The sequence below is a fragment of the Pinus tabuliformis genome, chromosome 2_1 (assembly GCF_031772625.1).
Source record: "Pinus tabuliformis cultivar Carrire ecotype Pingquan chromosome 2_1, CPIR1, whole genome shotgun sequence".
Taxonomy (NCBI): Eukaryota; Viridiplantae; Streptophyta; class Pinopsida; order Pinales; family Pinaceae; genus Pinus; species Pinus tabuliformis.
This window is the reverse complement of record NC_142299.1, coordinates 899,836,630-899,858,547: the sequence shown is the minus strand read 5'-3', so window position 1 is coordinate 899,858,547 and position 21,918 is coordinate 899,836,630. Positions and strand designations below refer to the sequence as shown.

The following is a 21,918-nucleotide window of genomic DNA, read 5'->3' as shown; positions in this document are numbered from 1 at the left end:
TGTCAACAACCTGCCCGTCAGTCCTAATGTGTTGGAACCTTATGGCTCCCCGTTGTACCATATCCCGGATAAAGTGGTACTTGATGTCAATATGCTTGGAGCAGTGGTGGAACACGGGATTCTCTGAAAGGTGAATCCCACTCTGGTTGTCGCAATAGATCACAGTGGTATCCAGCACGTGCTCAAATAGCTCACTGAAGAGCTTCCTCAACCAGACAGCTTCACAACAGGCCATACTAGCAGCAATATATTCGGCCTCGACGATGCTTAAAGCAATTGATTTTTGCTTCCTGCTCATCCATGAAATTGAAGCAGACCCCAATGAGAAGCAGCATCCTGACGTGCTCTTTCTATCTACCACATTGCCAGCCCAGTCAACATCAGAATATCCATGTAGCCTCAAATTCCTGGCAGTGTATCTCAGCCCATAGTTGATTGTGCCACAGAGATATCTCAAGAGATTCTTAGCAACAATCCAATGTATGTGATGAGGCTCAACCATAAATTGACTCAAAGTATTTAGTATTTACATCCAAGCATATGTCCGGACGAGAGTTTACCAAGAACATCAAGGCCCCCATAAGTTGTTTGTACTCGGAAGGGTTTGCCAATTAGGGCCCAGCAGCATTTCAAATAGCTTCTTGAAATTGATTTCCATCGAAGTAGACACAGACTTGCAATCCACCATCCCACATCTCTCTAGCAGCTTCACAATGTATTTTCCTTGAGAAAGGAAAATCTCGTCTGGGTTTTGCCAAACCTCCAGGCCTAAGAAGTAATGCATCAATCCTAGGTCCTTCATCTCGAACTCGGAAGTTGACTCCCTCTTGCATTGATAACTGAGAGGGGTTGCACCTGTTAGAAAGAGATCGTCAACATAAAGGACCAAAATAAGAGGCATGTCCTTTTCAACCTTGAAATATAGGTTTGGAACAACATAGCTTCTAGTCTAAGTCACTTGACACGGGGATTCGAGATTCGACGGATACGGAGATTCGAGTATCAGATACGGACACGTTGACCCCCCGGAACAAGACACGTTCAGATACGTTATATATTATTTTATTATATATATATATATATATATATATATTAAAAATTAGATATTTCTTACACAAATTTCATTCATGATACAAATTCATTGATTCAAACATAGATATTCATCTAGATATAAGTTTTACAAAGTAACATTATGTATACAAAATTACAAATACAATTGTGACATAAATGATAAATGATAAATTATAAATTTATAATACATATTCAATTCATCAATGATCCAATAGGAGAAAAACAAGATAGTAAGATAAAGATATTGTAGTTTTCTCATTTAGTCGTCAAAACCAAAACGTGTTACGGTTTACATAGTAGTGCAATGCCAATGGCAAATAAAAATATCAAATACAAGACAACTACAACTACAAGTCTACAAGTATACAAGTCTCATGGCAGTAAGTAGCTCATGACTCGTGAGTCATCAATCCTCATAGTCATCATCAAAATCAGCGTCATTGTCCACATCATCATGGTCACCACTGCTCTCATCTGCTGCATCCTCCTCCTCTATATCCAAAGTCATCTCTGCATCTTGCTGATGTGGAGGATGACCCCTCTATAGTATCACCATCATCAAATCTGACAGGCTCTAGCACTTCCCTGTTGCTTGAATCTCCTTGAAAATGCTCCCACACCCTCTACTCCCTGCTCCCAAACACCCATAGCAAACCAAACAAGTGAATGTGCAAATAGAATGGGGGAATACGCTTTTATAGCGTCGCGCGGGTTCTTGATTTCTGGATTCGTGTTCAAAAATCAGGACATGCTCCGAATTCGAAGTGTCCTAATCGAGACACGTTTCGGATTTGAAGTGTCCTGATCGGGACATGTTCTGAATTCGAAGTGTCCCGATCGGACACGACGTGTCCCGATTTTCGGACACAAATCCGCCCGAATTGTGTCCCATTCACCGGATTTGAGACACGTAGGAACTGAGGGACGAATCCGATTTCATAGCTTCTAGTAAATCCCAGCTTGATGAGAGAGTTGTCAATCCTCTCATACCAAGCCCTAGGAGCTTGCCTCAACCCATAGAGAGCTTTCATCAACCTGCATACACGTGTCCTTCGATCTTGTACTTCGAACCCCTGAGGTTGTTTCAAGTAGACTTCCTCCTTAAGCGAGCTACGAAAGAAAGCAGTCTTGACATCCATTTGATGTAGGCTCCATTCTTGGTTGGCAGCGAGAGAAATAATAGATCAGATAGTCGTATATCGGGTAACCGGTGCAAATATCTCGTCATAGTCCACTCCTTCCTTTTGAGAGAAGCCTCGAGCAACGAACCCGGCCTTATATTTTTCAGCACTCCCATCAACTCCATGTTTGATTTTGTAAAGCCATTTTGAGGTGACCACAAACTTGTCCTTGGGTCTAGGCACCATGTCCCAAGCATCATTCTTCAAGATAGATTCACATTCCTCATTCATCGCATCCTTCTATACTTGGTGGTTCATAGCTTCTTCGAACGTGCATGGTTCAGCTTGAACGATAGTACTCATGGCAGCCAAGTACCCTTGATACCTATTCAGCTTCTTACTTTCGCAAAATGTCCCTCTTGGAGCAGTATGTCTTTCAGCATCTTTGAGAGTATCTTTGAGCCATAGTGGTCTCTTCCTAGAGGAAGAGGGATCACCAAGAGGTGGATCTTATTGATCCACCAAACCATCAACGTCGGGCATAGGCTCATCTGTCAGAGGTTCATCCTATTTTTGAGCAGCATCATCGTCCTTCCTTGGGATAGGGAGAACTCTGACTTTCCCAAGGGCAATGTCTTCATCAAAGGTCACATCACGACTTACTTCCACATCTCTTTGACCAGGCACAGATTCTATATGCTTTCGAATTTTCACTGTAGCCAACTAATATACCTTTCTTCCGAGATGCTTCCAACTTGTTTCTTTTCTGTTTAGGCACATGAAAGTATACAGGGCAATCAAAAATTCTAAAATGAGAAACATCAAGTTTCTTACCAAAGAAAACTTTCTCGAGTGTCTTGAAATCCAATGCTTAATGCGGGCTCTTGTTTGAACATATACAGCAGTGTTGGCAGCTTCTCCCCATAAGAACTTCGGTAGACCTTGATCATGGAGCATGGCACGAGTGCCTTCCATGATTGTTTGATTCTTCCTTTCAGCAACGCCATTCTATTCAGAAGTGTATGGGACAGATGTCTCCCTCTTAATTCAGCCTCTTTGCAAAAGTCATTGAATTCATTTGATTCATATTCGATTCCATTGTCTGTCCACAATATCTTAATCTTCTTCCCTGTTTGATTTCCCACCAATGCTTTGAAAGAACGGAACCATTTGAAGACTTCATCCTTCCTTTTCAAGAAATAGATCCATGTTTTGCGAGAGTAGTCAAACACAAAGATTGTATAATATGAGTATCCTCCCAATGAGGTTACGGGTAACATACCAGACGGGTCAGAATGGACCAATTGAAGAATATCGAAGTCTTGCTTTCACTAGAAGGGAATCGTCCCTTTGGAAGTTTCCCAGTTGCACAACCCTAACAAACTCCTTCATGGTTCATATTAAACACGGGCATACCTGTGACCATCTTCCTTACCCCAAGTAAGGCTTTGTAATGAAGGTGGGGAAATCATTGGTGCCATAATTCACATTGTAGAGAAGTATCACTTGCCAAAGCTCCCAAAAGACTTCCTCCAACTTGATAGAGACCATCAACCCTAAATCCAAGAGTAAATGCACCCTTAGGGTTTATTTGCCAAATACGTACCTTCCCATCAATGAATGCTTCCTTGAATCCTTTGTCTTCCATCGGAGAAATAGACACCAAGTTCTTCTTCAAATCAGGCACATACAACACTTCTTGAAGGCATTCAAGTGAAGAGTGACACTACCTATCCCTTTCACAGGGTAGGTGGCATTATCTCCAAGTATGATCTTCAAATTGGTCTTATTTTCAACCAAATTTGAGAGGGCCTCCTTGTATCCAGCGAAGTTCCTTGAGGCTCCACTATCAATGTTTTTAAAACCGAAACCGGTGACCGGACCAGTCCACCTAATGAATCGGTTTACCGACCGAAACCGATCGAACCAGGACTAGTTAGGTCTAAACGAACCGCTTTTAGAAAAATACATTAAATAATTAATTTTTAATGAAACAAAACTATTTTTAAGATTTAAAACCATGATTCCAAGCAATAGACACAAAATATGCAAAGTTTGCTCATTTATATACCATGTAAAGGTGAATATATCAAAATGGCACCGAGTGCAATACATATCATTGACAAAATAGTAAAATACATAAGCAATGACTCAAATAAACAATTTGTTTCGTTTGCAATTTTATTTCCATAAAAAAACCCTTTATCTTGCACTGAATCACCACGATGAAAAGATATGGTTGTTCATTAATAATGAAAAATGGTTCACCTACCTCCACCATGTTTGGCTCTTTGAGATCATCAAAGATAGACCCTACAATGCTTTGTCTGTGCTTCATGAGATGGTCTTTGATGCTAATTGGAATTGGAGTAATTGAGTATGCCAATTAGACATTTCTCTATTAAACTCTCAATATCCATGTCAGAGATAGGATCTCCACAAACAAACCAGTAATACAAATGGCATCTATGCCTTACAATCAAAAAAGTGTCAAAATCCTCATCCTCTTGGCCGTCATGTTCTTCATTACATGAGGGAACGATAACACCTAAAAGGTTTTCATCTTCAGGTTTCTTCTACAAAATATACCCTCTCCAAATCATCAAAAGAATCATTACTAAATTCAGAAACTTGGAAAGGAATATGACTTACCAAACCCTTGCCTTCATGCAAGTGTAACTCATCATCACAATGTGCTTCATTTGAGACATGATGACATGCATACTATTTAATAGAAACATGGGGTGCTACAACAAGGCCTTCGTCACTCTTTTCTTCCTTGGATCTGAAATCTCATGCATATATGGTTCAAGTGATGAGAGAGAATGTGGGTCATCCTCATACAATTCATTTCCAAGCTTCCAATCATGTCAGAGATGGGACCCCACAAATAAACCAGCAATACAAATGATGGAGGTAGGCATGGCAGGTAACCGGCAAGTTAGGACTGGTTAGGGCCAAAACTTCGCCACATTGCCTTCCTGACCGGGTTTTTCAACCGCTTCCAACCGATGGCCTTGCTGATTGGCCGGTTAGACTGGTAATCGGTTAGTTAGGCCGGTTTTAAAAAAACTGTCCACTATCAATTAACCAATGATCCAATGTATCCGAAGGAGAGGCATAGATAGAGCGAAAATAAGATAAAACTCATCTTTTTTTCTACAACAGTACTTTCATCATACTGGCATTTCTTGTCCTCCTGAGAGGTCAACCATTTCCATTTCAAGCAACGGGATCATTCCTCTTTCCTTTCTTCTTGAACCTGTTGTTCCTTTGATTGTCATTTCTTTTGAAATTGTTGTGGTTGTTGTTGTCGTCATCCCTTGGAGAATTCTTCTTATGAGGACACTCTCTGGCATAGTGGTCGAACTTGTTGCAATTATAACACCTTCCTTTTCTTCCTTCTTTGAATCCCTTCTTAGAACCTTGACCCTGTCTCCTTGGACCAACATTATTCTTCCTTTTTGCATGAGTGAAGAAGGTTGTAGGTTCATTTCCATTGGAGGGCTTATCTATCTTTGTCATCCTAGTCTCCTCTTGAGTGCATCTAGCCAATAACTCATCGAAACCAATTATCCTGTCATTGTTGAGAATGGTGATGACAAATACATCCCATGGTCTTGGAAGACCTCCAAGAGCAATGAGAGTGAGCTCCCTGTCAAAAATAACTTCTCCAATAGATAGCAAGTTATTCTTGATTTGAGTTATTCTCATGAAGTAGGATTGGATAGACTCCCCTTTATTCATTTCAATATCCTTTAACTTGTTTTTGAGAAAGAGGATTTGATTTGCATTGTTCACTTTAAACATCCCAATCAGCTTATAATATATTTCCTTAGAAGTTCCCAAATCATAAGTATAGGCAACCAAATGCTTTTGAATGGAGTCAATCAAAATTTTCTTTGCTTTGACCTCACATTTTCTATACTTTGTCTTCGCAGTAGTCGGTGCACTTGAAGGAGGCTCCACTATTTTTCCCTACACATAGTCCAAAACTTCATGCTCCTCCAAAGTCAGGTCCAAAGTCATCTTCCATGTACGATAATCAGATTTATCATTGAGCTTATCCTCAGACTTGAAGTAAGATGTTGATGCCATGGGGACTTGTCCAATAGATCTCTCTTAGTGATTGCCTTTCTCCTTCTTGCTTGGGCTTTGTCTTCACCTGGGCTATGATACCAAGTTAATTTTAGTTAACAATGGTATGTTCTATGCTTAACACAATTACTTCAATGTCCTTTTAGCAGCCCAATGACAATTTCCAATTAATTCTCCATTAGCCATAACATTAACCATAAATCACATTGACAGTAACTGCAGATAGAACATGAATAACAAAATGAAAAAGACAAGAGAACACCAGATTTGGCAAGTGCTAGGGAAAAACCCCGAGATGGGGAAAACCCTTGATGAATTCTTCTTATTATTATATCAAATGTCTGGCAGAGAGAGAGAGTACAAAAGTGAAAATTGACTTGCCAAATCACAGTCAAAACAGCCCTATCAAATCTACAGTCAACAGACGTCAAACTCAACCCTAACCAGAAAGTCAACATCAGTCAAACTTCTCCCAAAACAGTTTGGTCAACCACAGTCAAACTCTGCCTCTTTTGTTGGTTAAAGTCAACCCAAAACAGTCCATAAATCAACACACAAACTTGGTCAAAGTCTACAGTCAACCCTGCTAGGTCAACGTGCCAATAATACCTCGATTTTTGTGCCAATACATGCAACACTCTAAAACCAAAATTTTGACCCAAAAATTGTAGTCAAAATTTGTCAATGTTGGTCAAACCTGCAACAGATTCCTGAAATTCGTCCTTCACTGCCCCACGTGTGAGCAAAAGAGATGCCCAATAAGTTGTATGAACCAATCAGATGAGGAGAGAGAAGAATATGTTGATTTGATGAAGTGCCAAATGGGGGTGGAGGTCTCTCTTATTTACACAGGTCGTTGAGGGTCAAAAGACATGTCTATTGGGCTTCATGAGCCTACATGATGACGTGGTTGACCTTGACAATTTGCACATGTGTGGGCTTGACCTTAAAAACATATTTTTCCTTATCCAAATATGAGAATCTTTAAGTCGATTTTGGTCCTCTCAAAAAGAGGAATTCCATGCAATAATCATGTCCATCAAATGAGTTGTCCAAAGTGGAATTTGGCCCTAGTTGCCAATTTTAACAAGGCTTTTGCACATGCACTAAATATGTCCCAGCCATCTTTTGTATTTTTTTTTCTTCATGGCTTTATACGCTTTTATCGATCTTTCAGCTGCATCAACCTCCAAGGGCAAGTTTCCGAACCATGACTTAAGAATGTGGATATAGGGTGCCAATCCCAATGAACAATGACTATCAACCCAAATAATGGAGATGGATAACTGGAAGAGACAAAAAATGGTAAGTATGGATTACCTTGGACATGCTATATCAATTAGTGTCTCCCCAATAGTACCCTTCCTAAAGCCTAAGGCCTCAAATGAGGTCGTATTGGACTAGAGACAAAGACTAATCTCTCAAGTGAAGTGTGGGAATAACAATACAATTAAGATCAATCAATCATCCAAATTGCCTCGTGATCCATATTAATATGCCCATAACATTATATGAAAGCACATGATTGCAAGAATGGTTAAAGTACCTAGTGATAAATGACCCACCTTCCTAGAGGAAGCATGTTAGATGGGTGGGAGCACTGACCAGAGCAGCATTATGATAATTGCTGACCATCATAGGGTTGTTGTCTGGCTGTTTGTCAAATGAGGAGAAATTTTTTTCTCCCATGGGCTACCCATTTTTGCTGGGTAACAGGGACTCAATATCCCCTATTCACAATAACAACTCGAATACAAAATGAGCTAATGTACATTGATTTTATGCATTGCTTTGTCACTTATGATGGTGAGTGTATTGAGCAAAACTCCTAACAATCAAAATTCAGACTCATATCATCAACTTGGAATGTCCAAATGTTGCATTGTCAGTCAGAATGTCTGGATGCTCCTTAACCCGTTGGCAACATCCAAACCTTCCACTGCTTCTCAACATGCTGGGGACATCTAGCAACATTCCCAACCCTGGTCAAGCACTGACCAGTATCATTGAGAATGTTACGAACTTACCAAACCACATTCCCAGCCAAGCACAAGCATTTCATGACCATCTCAAAGGAAGACAACATTAAAAACAAGTGATGCAAGAAACTGATGTAATAGAAAAATATGCATTACTCATCCACCAACATTTCTTCTAAAGGCCACAGATTAAGAAATACGACCCAAAGGTGTCTATAAAGAAAATGTCAATAAGATAGGTGCAATGAAAATTGAACCAGAACTAACAAACGCAAATTGGCCATTAATCCAAGAATACATACCACATGAATATAAGAGACAACTAATAATAATCGGCAAATGAACTTCATAAGGTAAAGGAGTCCAAGACAGTTAAGTTTAGCAGCCATACCACTAAAGAAGAGACATAAAATGTAATAACAGATTCATAAAAGACTGAAAGTACGAGTATTGGGCTTCAAATTTATAAGTTCCATACCATAAAGAGAAGTTATTCCTTGTAGTTGCGGCCATGATCGTTTTAGTCCTAGAGGATAGGGTGGGGGGTACATCAGAAACGTGGTCAAAGGTTCAATCTCCCACAAAGATACTCGTGGCTGCCTCTCACCTGCCGTTGATTCATCCCAACCAACCTGCATTAGCACCAATTTTGGGTGCACTTTAGAATTAGTTTTCCAGCGAATAGGTGACTTATTCATAATGCCTTCATTTCAAATATCACACAGCAAAAGGGAAACAATAGAGCACCACAGGAAAATATTTCTTGAAAATGCTTCAATAAACAGGTAAAATGAATTTTGAAAAGGAAACACCATCAAACTCTGTAACCATTTATGTGCATACCATGTGAACTGCAAAGCATATCTATATCCCAACAGATTCTCTCTTCCCTCCACCAACTTATATGATCTTAGTATCCATGACATCTAACTAACTAGAAGGGTAATAGAAGATAGAAACTCCGTAACCATTTATGTGCATACCATGTGAACTGCAAAGCATATGTATATTCCAACAGTTCTCTCTTCCCTCCACCAACTTATATGATCTTATTATCGATGACATCTAACTAATTAGAAGGGTAATAGAAGATAGAAAGACTCTGACCTGAATCATTTTCTTGCCAGAGAACTCAATAAAAATAACTTCCTTTACAGCTTAGGAAATAAAATATACACATCTATTATTCAGTATTAGATATGCTGATTAAAGCCTAGTCCTCAGAACTGGTTTCCGAATGATATAATTATTGCATGATATAAGGTGAGAGATTATACAAGAAGGACAGAACAGAGATTCTTCCTTCGGAACAGTTGTCTGTTATAACAAGCATGAGCTGTTCTCACATCGTTAGAACTTACAACCACCCAACATAGAAAATGAATTGAAAACAATTCCATACAAGCTACCTTTCTACTACCAAGGAAAAAGGATGTCTTTTTCCATTTCCCGAAATAGAGATGACCTCTGAAAATACTAAATTCCTCAATTGAGCAAACACACCAAAAGAGAAACCCTTTATAATGCAGCAAACTTTTAGTGACTGGTCCTGACTCCTTTCAACTTACTGCATCTTGCCTATACACCATTGGTAGCCTACTTCTTAAGTAATAAGCCAGGGAGCTTCACCACAAATCTAACAGCATATTTGGAAAAAAAAAAAGGACCATAGTTTAAAATATTGCTGAAAAATATGCATCATCTAAATAGTCCAGTTCTTCATTTGGAGTTTTATTATTTTCTTCCTGAAAGACTGTCTATGTCTTTCAAAAGTTCCTACATTGGGGCCCCATATGCAAATTTGTCCGTGCTATTTTCATTTTTCTTGATCTCACCTACCATTGATGGAGATAAAGCATACTACGGAAGGTGTTACAAAACAACATTTTTATTATGGATACATACAAGCATGACAATGCTGGAAACCATGTCGATGCAGATTCACAATCAAATTATAATAATAGAATTCCAGAAAATTTCTTTAATGCATAGTAATTACATTTCCTCCTCAATTATTTCACAAACGATTTAATAGGCCTATTTTGCATTACCAACTTACTTGTTGATATCCTCAGCTGGTTTTTCAGTATATTACAAGATCAGTGTGCCTGTGAATTTTGATGGGTTGATGCCAAGCTTTAACACTTCCACAAATTTAACTTTAATGAGTGTAAACACGATATACTGGTGAAAAATATGGTGAACAAAAAAAGGTTTTCGCAATTAACATAAATTTTCCCTGTGAGGCATTCTAACTTCTGCAAGCTGTACTCAAAACTCTAATATACTAATACCAGTGCCCATACTGGAAACACAACATTTGTAGTTCTTTCCTAAAGTTATACACTATACAGTTTAATAAGCTCTCAAACTACAGTCTACCATTAATGACTTCCACACTTTCCTGGGAATCCCAATATCTGGAACTCCTGATTAAACGCCACAGATGTACATTCAGGAACTCGTATATCATTCATAATTAATAGTCCTTTCCTCAAAAGACACGAACTGGCTTTGAATAAATTATAGCTTCAGTTAAGAATAAGATAATATAATTTATTAATGTCCGACAAATGACCACCAAAGTAGTTCAATGGGACTGAAGAATACAACCAGTATGAATACCATGTAGGCATGCAAGTGCAGCTCCTAGGAAATGCCAAAAATTATATAAATAGAGAAACCTACATTAATACAGCCACAGAAAAACATGTATAAAACCATGACAAAGGTACAGTGACACAAAATATTGAGGGAGTTTGTCCAAGACTAAAAAAGACAACTCAAGAGCTACTCAAGAGAGAGACTGAGAAACAGAGAGATCTGGCAATGAAGCCAATCATGTCAAGGCCTCCCGGGTCTGATGGCGAAGGGCGAGGGGGAAGAACTGGACACTGGCTCGATGTCGAAGTCCTCTTAAACCATCAGGGGGTGCAACTGTATGATTTTGGAGGGGGGTGTACAAGCCAAGGATACTCCTAGCATCCGAGATTGAAAGAAAGAAACTCTAAATGGATCTTTGGCTGTTCCTTTGGAGCTGGGAGGAAGTCTGATGGGCGGGAGGCACCCTACTCTGGATCTGTCTGTAGCTGATCCCTCTAATGCTCTGAGAACACATGGCCTGATGCACAGTTCGGCGACTCCAAAACAGTCTCAATAATATTGATTTGTCCCCTAGAGAGGGAGGCTGAGGAAAAACATAGAGTCTCACCATTCTACTATGTGAAGTGTTGTCGCTCAAATTGTACAGGCACGGTGTGCCAACGACTCAGTGACAAGTCAAGGAAGGGCAGCTTAAAGAAGGACACTCAAGGGCTGAAGCACTAAAAGATCATAAAGGTAATCAATCATCAAGAAGGATCACTTTTGAAAGAAGACATCTTCCATTATCAACATCAAGAAGTCAGCAAGTTGAAGATATTATCATCGAGTATCTTCTCAAGTAAGTATCTTTATGGCCACGTCTGAATCTATCAAAATGACTTCATTTTGCAAGGAAATCAACAAATTGGTTGGGTCATCAAAATTTCTTGCATGTAACCTAGGAAATGCCAAAAATTATATAAATAAAGAAACCTACATTAATACAGCCACAGAAAAACATGTATAAAACCATGACAAAGGTACAGTGACACAATATATTGAGGGAGTTTGTCCAAGACTAAAAAAGTGGACAACTCAAGAGCTAGCCAAGAGAGAGAGAGTGAGAAACAGACAGATCTAGCAATGAAGCCAATGATGTCAAGGTCTCCTGGGTCTGATGGCAAAGGGCGAGGGCGACGAGCTGGACACTGGCTCGCTGTCGAAGTCCTCTTAAACCATCAGCGGGTGCAACTGTATGATTTTGGAGGCGGGTGTACAACCCAAGGATACTCCTAGCATCCAAGATCGAAAGAAAGAAACTCTAAATGGATCTTTGGCTGTTCCTTTGGAGCCGGGAGGAACTCTGATGGGTGGGAGGCACCCTACTCTGGATCCGTCTATAGCTTATCCCTCTAATGCTCTAAGAACATGTGGCCTGATGCACAGTTCGGCACCTCCAAAACAGTCTCAATCTCAATAATATTGATTTGTCCCCTAGAGAGGGAGGCTAAGGAGAAACCTAGAGTCTCACCATTCTACTATGTGGAGTGTTGTCGCTCAAATTGTACAGGCACGGTGTGACAATGACTCAGGGGCAAGTCAAGGAAGGGCAGCATAAAGAAGGACACTCAAGGGCTGAAGCACTAAAATATCATCAGGGGAATCAATCATCAAGAAGGATCACTTTTGAAGGAAGACATCTTCCATTATCAACATCATCATCAAAATCAAGAAGTCAGCAAGTTGAAGATATTATCATCAAGGAGTATCTTCTCAAGTAAGTATTTTTATGGCCACATCTGAATCTATCAAAATGACTTCATTTTACAAGGAAAGCAACAAATTGGTTGGGTCATCAAACTTTCTTGCATGGAAGAAGAGCACTGATTTGATCCTCATAGAAAATGAAGTTCTTGATCATGTTAAGGGTTCAATTATTAAACCTCCAAAGGAAGAAGCTCAAGCCTTAGCATAATACATGAAACGGGAAGTAAGGGCTCAAAGGATCCTTATAGAATCCATTAAAGATCCTCCCATACCCTATGTATCAAAGTTGGAGACATCGAAACTTGAAAGAAATATACGAGAAGCTAGTAGAATTATTCTTCGTAAGTACTGCCGGAGAAGTGATATCATTAAGACAAGAACTCTACAAGATGAAGACATAAAAGGTATATAGAACAGCCTCATACTTTATGAGGGTGTCAGATGTGAAAATTCGATTACCCGAATCACCACCGCAGCAACTGATTTATTTTACCTACTTATTCTTCAATAAGTTATTTACGAAATCCCTTCAGTAAATATTAAAATAAATTCTACTGCAGATATCACACCATTATACAGAAAGAAATACATGCACAAGAATCAAACATATCAACAGAGTAATTTTTGAACAATTGTCCCCAGAAAAACCCAATGCGGGAAAACCGGTGCAGCAAAGGAGGATTTTATTAATCAACTTTTCTAGAGTACAACTAGGGTGCCAAACTAGCTCACCCAACAGAGATAAATTCTCCAGCGCCTCCCCTAGGCTCAGCGTCAATCTAGCTAGCCTCTGCGCAACTCCCAGATCCTCTGCGTCAGCACTTGGCCTCTCTGTGTCACCCACACAGGCCCTCCAGTGACTACGCAATCCTGCTGCCTCTGCATCTGCTTCTTTGATCTCTGCCTGGCCCTCCGGCACTAGCCCTGCCTCTTTGTTATAGTTCGAGTTTCTCAGCAAGCCCCGCTCCAGAAATCGAACTAACTAGTCTCCCTCAATGTATCTCCAACTGACCCTCAAGTCTCCTCTTATACTTTTCCTTTGATGAATCAATAGCCGAGATTAAGTCCCTAATCAACGGCTAGGATTAAAAGACTTGATCTTCGTCTCTTAGAAGCTTCTCATCCTTATCTTTATTAATACCCATTAATATTTTTATTTTCCTATGTTTAGACTTAGGAACCCATTAAAAATATTAATTATTTTAATAACTCTTCATTCGGATGGAATTTTCCAAAACAATTTCAGGGTCTTGGAGATCTCATGTGCTTTAGCCTCTCCACCAATTTTCATGGCTAGAGCACATCCGATGCTACCCCAAATCAACACTCCCTCTTAACGAGGAATGTGCTCTAGTAATACTCCACCACTGAGCATCACCCTGATTATACGGCACCGGTTCCTGTGCTGATGTTTGGCCTTCCTGCCCAACATCCTTTGCACTGTTTCATCTTGTACTGCTGCCCATGGCTCTACCACTGCCACTGCCACATCTATACTGTAGCTCCCTCTGCATCCGTGCTGTTGTTGGTCCTTCCTCCCAACACTGCAACTCCCTTTGCATTTGTGTTGTTGTTGGTCCTTCTCTCCAACACTACATCTAAACTGCAACACCATACCCATTTCTGCTACTGAAATGGATTCTTTATCATCCCCATCTTCTCCCTGAAATAAACAAACTCTGTTCTTCCAAGGGCCTTGGTAAGGATGTCTGCCACCTGTTCTCATGTAGGAGTGTAGCTCACTTGTACAGCGCCCTGTTGGACACAGTCTCTGACAAAGTGACACCGAATATCCATGTGCTTTGAACGATCATGAAATACTATATTCTCAGAGAGCTTGATGCAACTCTGATTATCACACATGATCTTGGTCGCTTCCATCCTTCCTCTGAATAGGTTCACAAGCAGTTTTCTAAGCCATGTGGCTTCGCACGAAGTTGTGCTAGCGGTCATATATTCTACTTCAGTTGAGCTTAGAGCTACGGATTTTTGTTTCCTACTGCACCAAGAGATCATTCCCGATCCAATGTTGAAATAGTACCCAGAGGTACTTTTCCGATCCACTGAACTTCCAGCCTAATCTACATTAGCAAATCCACTCAATCTGATATCCTTACTCCTGGTGTACAAGAGTCCATAGTCGATTTTTCCCTGTATATATCTGAGAACATGTTTGGTTGTTGCCCAGTGCGCCCTCTTTGGTTCCACCATGAACTGACTGAGGGTGTTGACAGCGTAACAAATGTCTGGCCTAGTATTGACCAGATACATCAGCGACCCTACGAGCTGCCTGTATAAGGTGGGATCAACATCTTTGTCTTCTGATGCATCACTTTTCTTCTAGTTGGTGATCATTGGAGTAGCCATAGGCCTACAGTCCTGCATCTTGAATCTCTTTAGAATTTCTATAGCATATCTCCCTTGTCCAAGGAAGATCTCCCCCTTTTGGTGCCAAACTTCCAACCCCAGGAAATAGTGCATCTGTCCCAAATCCTTCATGTCGAATTCTTTGGCTAGATTCTTCTTGTAGTCCTCGATGAGCCTGGATCATCATGTCAGGAAGAGATCATCCACATATAATACTAGGATTAGAGGCTCATTCTCTACAACTGAATAGTAGAGACTTGGATCTACGTCACTCTTGACGAACCCCATCTTCTGCAAGTAGCCATCAATTCGACCATACCACGCTCTAGGTGCCTGTTTGAGCCCATACAAGGCTTTCTTTAATCTGCATACATGAGACTTCTTCTCATGTGTCTCAAAGCCTTCTGGCTGTTCAATGTCTACTTCCTCTTCTATTACCCTGCTCAAGAATGTCGTTTTGACATCCATCTGATGAATCTCCCATCTCATCTGAGTTGCAAGAGATATCACGTTTCTAATAGATGTATACCTGGCTACTGGGGCGAAGGTCTCTTCGTCGTCAATTCCTTCCTTCTAAGCATACCCCTTAGCCACAAACCTGCCTTTGTATTTTTCCACACTGCTGTCCGCAGCGTATTTAATCTTGTAGATCCATCTTGAACCTACCACTGATCTGTCTTAAGGCCTAGGCACTACTTCCCAAACATCGTTCACCATTATAGAGTTGTATTCCTCTACCATCGCATCCATCCAATCTTGATGTTGAGCGGCCTCCTAAAAACTGGAAAGCTCCCCATCCTGATCTATTAAGGCCTGACATCTATCTAGTTGTTTTCGCTCCCTTTTATTGTTTCTCGGTGCACCAATGAAATTGTCTGCATCCCGCAAAATATGTCGAAGTTCTCGGCTCATTCTTCCTCTGGTAGTTGGTGAATCTATTATTTCCCCATCTTCCTGTGATTCTTCCAGTTCTGAGGGAGAATTCTTGGCTTCCACTGGTTGAAGTGGTTTGACCAACGGCTCGTCTTTTGACTGCTCCTCGGAAGGCATTTCTCGAGATTTTCTGAGGCCTTATCTTCCATGAACTTCACATCTCGTCGAACTACTACCTTCCTGCTCCCTGGAAGATAGATTCTATATGCCTTAGCGTTTTCGCTATATCCCACTAGATATCATTTCTCTACGGTTTGATCTAACTTCTTCCTTTTCTCCTCAGGTATACGGCAATATGCTAAACTCCCAAATATCCTGAAATGGCTGACTTTAGGTGTCTTCTCAGTGAAGACTTTCTCTGGAGTAATCTTGCCCAATGCCCTATGAGGGGTTCTACTCTGGACATAGACTGTCGTGTTGCATGCTTCTGCCCACAAGAATTTTGGCATATCCTGATCATACATCATGGCCCTAGCTGCTTCCATGATAGTCCTGTTCTTTCTCTCCGCTACTCCAGTCTGCTCTGGATTGTAAGGAGTTGTCCACTCTCTTCTGATGCCCTCCCTAGCGCAAAAATTAGTGAAGTCCTTATCGACATATTCTCCACCATTGTCTGAGCGCAAAACTTTTATTTTCTTCCCTGATAGATTCTCCACCAGAACCTTTAACTCTTTGAATCGACAGAAAACCTCGTCCTTGGTTTTAAGAAAATAAATCCAAGTTTCTTGGGGTGGTCATCAACGAAGGTGACGAAGTACTTGGCACCACTAAGAGCTTTAGTTGACATTGCTCCGCAGATATCTGAGTGTATCAATCCTAGTACACTCTTGGCCCTGTTTCTACTTCTAGGAAATGTTGCTTTGGCATACTTGCCCAGAGCACATCCTCTGCATACATCATCTCGTTTTGTACTAAGATTTGGAACTCCTATTACCATTTTCCAGAGAATTCTTAGAACCCCATGGTGCAAATGTCCCATTCTTTTGTGCCATAATTCATTTAAATCCTTGACTCCATTACTGCCTATCAGTGCCATTGGTGATTCTAGCTGTAACCTGTACAACTTGTTATTTCTGATTCCGATTTGCACTTTCTTTTTCCAACTCAGGTGTTTGACGTATACTTTCTCCTTCATGAAGAAAACGTTATAGCCCTCGCCTTGAAGTTGTGATACGGAAAGCAAGTTCATCCCCAGTCCTGGCACATGCAGCGCATTGGTAGCACGGAACCGCTCTCCCATTTCTGTTTGAAAACCTATGGTACCCTTCCCTACTAGAGTACACTTTGCCTTATTCCCCATGGTGATCTGAAAATTCATCCTTTCCTCCTGATAATTTGAGAAACATTCCCGGATTCCTGTCATATCCCAAGAGGCTCCACTGTCTATATACCATACCTCTGATGATGCAGAGCTTGTCACAAAAGCAACTTCTTCTTCCAATCTGGAAGCCAGCATAGAGAAATCGAAATTATGATCTTTTGTACAAGTTTCTGAAAATCTGCACGACTCACCTCACGTAGATGCCTTTGCACCATGATCTCGACCCATAATTGATTTTCCCTTCCTGTCTCTAATTCCTTGCTCTGATACCATGTGAAAATTCGATTACCCGAATCACCACTACAACCACTGATTTATTTTACCCACTTATTTTTCAATAAGTTATTTACGAAATCCCTTCAGTAAATATTAAAATAAATTCTACTGCAGATATCACACCATTATACAGAAAGAAATACATGCACAAGAATCAAACACATCAACAGAGTAATTTTTGGACAACTGTCCCTAAAAAAACCCAATGCGGGAAAACCGATGCAGCAGAGGAGGATTTTATTAATCAACTTTTCTAGAGTACAACTAGGGTGCCAAACTAGCTCACCCAACAGAGATAAATTCTCTAGCGCCTCCCCTAGGCTCAGCATCAGTCCAGCTAGCCTTTGCGCAGCTCCCAGACCCTCTGCATCAGCACTCTGTCTCTCTGCGTCACCCACTCAGGGCCTCCAGTGACTGCGCAATCCTGCTGCCTCTGCATCTTCCTGAGTGGCACTACGCCTGCCTCTATGATCTCTACCTGGTCCTCCGACACTATCCCTACCTCTCTGTTACGTACTCGCTACCTCTTGCTACAATCCAGTCTTCTAGTTCGAGTTTCTCAGCAAGCCTCGCTCCAGAAATCGAACTGACTGGTCTCCCTCAGTGTATCTCCAACTGATGCTCAAGTCTTCTCTTATACTTTTCCTGTTGATGAATCAACGGCCGAGATTAAGCCCCTAATCAACGACTAAGATTAAAATAGACTTGATCTTCGTCTCTTAGAAGCTTCTCATCCTTATCTTTATCAATACCCATTAATATTTTTGTTTTCCTAAGTTTAGACTTAGGAACCCATTAAAGATATTAATTATTTTAATAGCTCTTCATCTAGATGGAATTTTCCAAAACGATTTTTGGGTTTTGGAGATCTCATGCACTTTAGCCTCTCCACCAATTTTCGTGGCTAGAGCACATTCAATGCTACCCTAAATCAACAAAATAAGAGACCAACTACAAGAGTTGGGAGAAATAATGTCTGATAAGGAAATGACCACCATAGTGCTCAATGCACGACCAGAGGAATGAGGCAACTTTACATCAAGCATCTATGGGGAAAAGGAAGCTACCCATTCAATGAACTTTGGTCATTGGGTAAAATTGAAGAACCCAGGTTGAAGGAAAAAAGTGATGTAGGATCAAACGAGCAAGCACAAGCATTATTGCCATGGCCAAAAAGAAAGGAAAATTTGGAAAGTTTGGTCCTTAGAAAAAGAACAAGATGAATATGTCGAAGATTCAATGTTATTGTTGCCATGAATATGGGCACTACAAAAAAGATTGTCCAAAACTCAAGAAGGATAACAACAAAAGGGTAAGAGAAGAAGCCCATATAAGTGAAGAAGTGGAAGAAGCTTAAAAGAAGAAATCAAAGAAGGAGGAAGTAAAAGATCTCTACTATGATTGAAATAATCTGCTCCACCGAGCTCTTTTCAGTTTTGTAAAGTGTAGTTTTCATATTAGGAAACATTAGAAGCATGATAGGATGCATCATTTTAAGAGATGGCATCATAATAGCATACAATTGAAGCAAGAGCTCATGACATCATCATAAGCTTGAAAGATCGCTAAAGTAGAAGTCTATGGCAGTGATCATTAGAAGGAAGTAGCTTTTGGTAACCTAATTGAAAGCACAAGTAGTACTTGTGTGTAGTAGAAAGTCATCTAGTGTAAAGCTCATCATACATCATTAGAAAGGAGCATTTGCAGGATGAGGATAATTAAGATCCTCCATTGGAATCTTCATTAGAAGGTTCATCTCTTGGAAGAAGCAAGTGTCTTGCTGAGAATTCCACCTTGGATGGGATTCATTGTTAGGAAGAATGATGGTATGATAACAAAGGAATACAACATGTCAAGATGGTTGAAGTACTCTCAATCAAGGAAAGGAAGTCGCTGAAGGAAGCCTAGATGACCAAAAGAAGAAAAGAAGTATGTATGCATATGTTTGATAAAATAGGTAATGTCGCCATATAGTTGTTGATAGCATGGGTATGTTCTTTGTTGATTTTTGTAGCTTGGGAGGTACACCAAGCCTTGAGGATTGAGGGTTTGGAGGAAGAAGCTTTACAAGTGGCCTTGTGGAATTAAAACCCAAGCTTAGGGTTTTGCACCCATACATGTTTGGGCCAAAACCATGACGAGATTGCGACATGTGATGGATAAGGATGATAGTAGATGATGAGACGAATCCAACGTATTGAGAATTGCCCAATTCCGAGTTGTCGTTGAAGAGTTATGAATTTTTGAAGTTATAAGGGTATTATTGCATGGGCATAAATGTCAAAGTTGTAGATCGGTTAGCCTAAGGGTGTCCCCAAAAAGGGCTTGACGTTTTACCCATAGAAGTGTATATATCGGGGAGGAGTTACCTCCATTTGAGACACATCCAAGGGAGCATTCACATCAACAATACCTTTGTGATTTAAGTGCAGTTCTGAGGCAAGGAAAGGAGACAAGGCAGTCGAGTTTTGGAGAGGGTTTCTCTGCGTTTTGGTGTGGATTCTTCTATGGAGGAGGCCGTAGCTCTGAGGCAGCTAGGAAGGTGCTTAAGGGCAGATTTGTGGGCAAAATAAAGGTGTCTCCCTTCCCAGATCAAGTCGCAGCTAAAGAGGTAAGTTTGGAGTATGTTTTGTGCTTAATTAAGTGTATTTGTATCTTTGTTCAAGGGCCGCGGGGACTTGCTGTAGCAGCGTATTGTATGGAAGATTGTTCAGGGCCACAGGGACTTGTAGCAGCATATTGTATGGAGGACTATTCGGGGCTGAGAGGCCTAGTTTTGATCCATTCTCCCTTAGATGTTATCTATCCTCCCTTAGATGCTATCTATCTAAGGCATGTCGCAAGTGTACAGTGAGTAGCGAAGTGGAATGGAGGGTGGTTACCCTTGCTAGAAGGTTCAGATTTCTTTTTATAGCTTAGCCGCAGGCAGAAAGGTGCCTTGTTAAGGAACCCAAAGCTAAACTAGTGCATTAAGAGGGCTGCAAGTGACAGCGAGTGAACCAGACTTGTTGAGGAAGGGAACCACAGTCTTCAAGCAGGGTTTAGGATTGTTGTTGGATGCCCTAACCAGAGCTTAGAAGTAAGCACAGAACCCAAGGCAAGAGAGCAACAACAGGGAGTTGCAGATGGTCTCTTGGTGATGATTGGATGCTAGGTGGATGGGTGTGATAGAAGAGGACTGTTTGAGAAGTTTGTTACCAACCAAGAGGAGGGTTTACTAGGTGTGAAGATGCCCTAGCCAATGGCAGATGCTACAGCAAGACTGGTCACTCGTGGTCTATTGGAATGCAGCGTGAGAGTGGACCAAGTGTGGATAGTGGATTGGACACTTATGGTCTGTTGGAGGGCAGCGTGATAATGTCCAAGGTGGAGCCCGGTGTGCACCATCTTCATGGACTTAGGTGGTTGCTAGAGTGGCAAAAGATGAGCTCAAGTGTTTGATCAGTCAGGAGCAGTGTTGAGTAGCCCTAGACTTGCGTATAGAGAAGAACATCTACAACAGATGATGTGCAGTCCTCCTAGCCCGTGTTCATTGTGGGAGATGGACACCTTGTAGTGATAGGTGGCAGCCCTCTATGCCCCATGTTGGTCTTCAATGGAGCAGTGCAGGAAGACCATAGTGAGCTGAACTCTGTAAGTAGTTGAGCAACAGCAGTGGGCAGTTGTGAGTTGCTCATAAACGGAGTTGTGAACAACTCAACAAGAGTCTCCATATTTTGTGCCCTTGATGGTCTAAGGAACAACTAGTGAGCAGATTGGATAGCTGACGTTCAGTGGCCAGATGAACTTCAAACATTGGTAGAGGCAAGTGTTGCAAATCGGGAGCTGAAGGGCCGGGCAGGTACAAGGTACGATCGAGAGGAACTGAGAGAGCATGAGACAGCTAGATGGTCAGAGTATCTTGTTGAGGGTAGATTGGTTGTCAATGGGCTGACACCAAGCCCCAATTTCGTATTCTTGTACTAGTGGATGTATGAGGGCCATTATCCATGGTACAGGAGCCCTAGACTATTGTGTTATTCAGTTGGATTAATATAACGAAGTTGGGTTATTGTACAAAATTGTAAAAAGTTGTCCAAATTTTGTGCACTAGTAGGTTTACTATTGTATATATTTCGTTGTGCAAAGTAGTTTCATTGTGATCTTTGGTTTGGTAGTGTCAGTGATTTAAGTTTCTATCCCAGACACCAGGATCGAGGAAAAACAACCTTCTCTACCTTATGGGTATGGTCAAAGTAAAGGAATCTCTTCATTTGGAAGGATGCATGAAGACATGGTTCACATATTGACTAGATGAAATCAACATAATATGTCCTCATATGGTTGAAAAAGATGAAGGAACTATGGATGGAAGTTCCTGGGGAGCAATCTGTGAAGAAAGAAAGAAGATATCATGAAAGAT

General features: G+C 40.8%; 1 protein-coding gene across 1 annotated transcript in view; it reads right to left on the bottom strand.

The window, feature by feature from the left end:
• Positions 1-8,694: 8,694 nt before the first annotated feature.
• The window catches only part of LOC149203561 (auxin response factor 6-like), a 130,355-nt gene continuing 117,131 nt past the window's right edge, over positions 8,695-21,918 (bottom strand). Inside the window, exon 11 of the mRNA XM_089401914.1 lies at positions 8,695-8,901. Within this exon, the coding sequence (XP_089258040.1) occupies positions 8,695-8,901 (207 nt within the window). The remainder of the gene's footprint in view (positions 8,902-21,918) is intronic.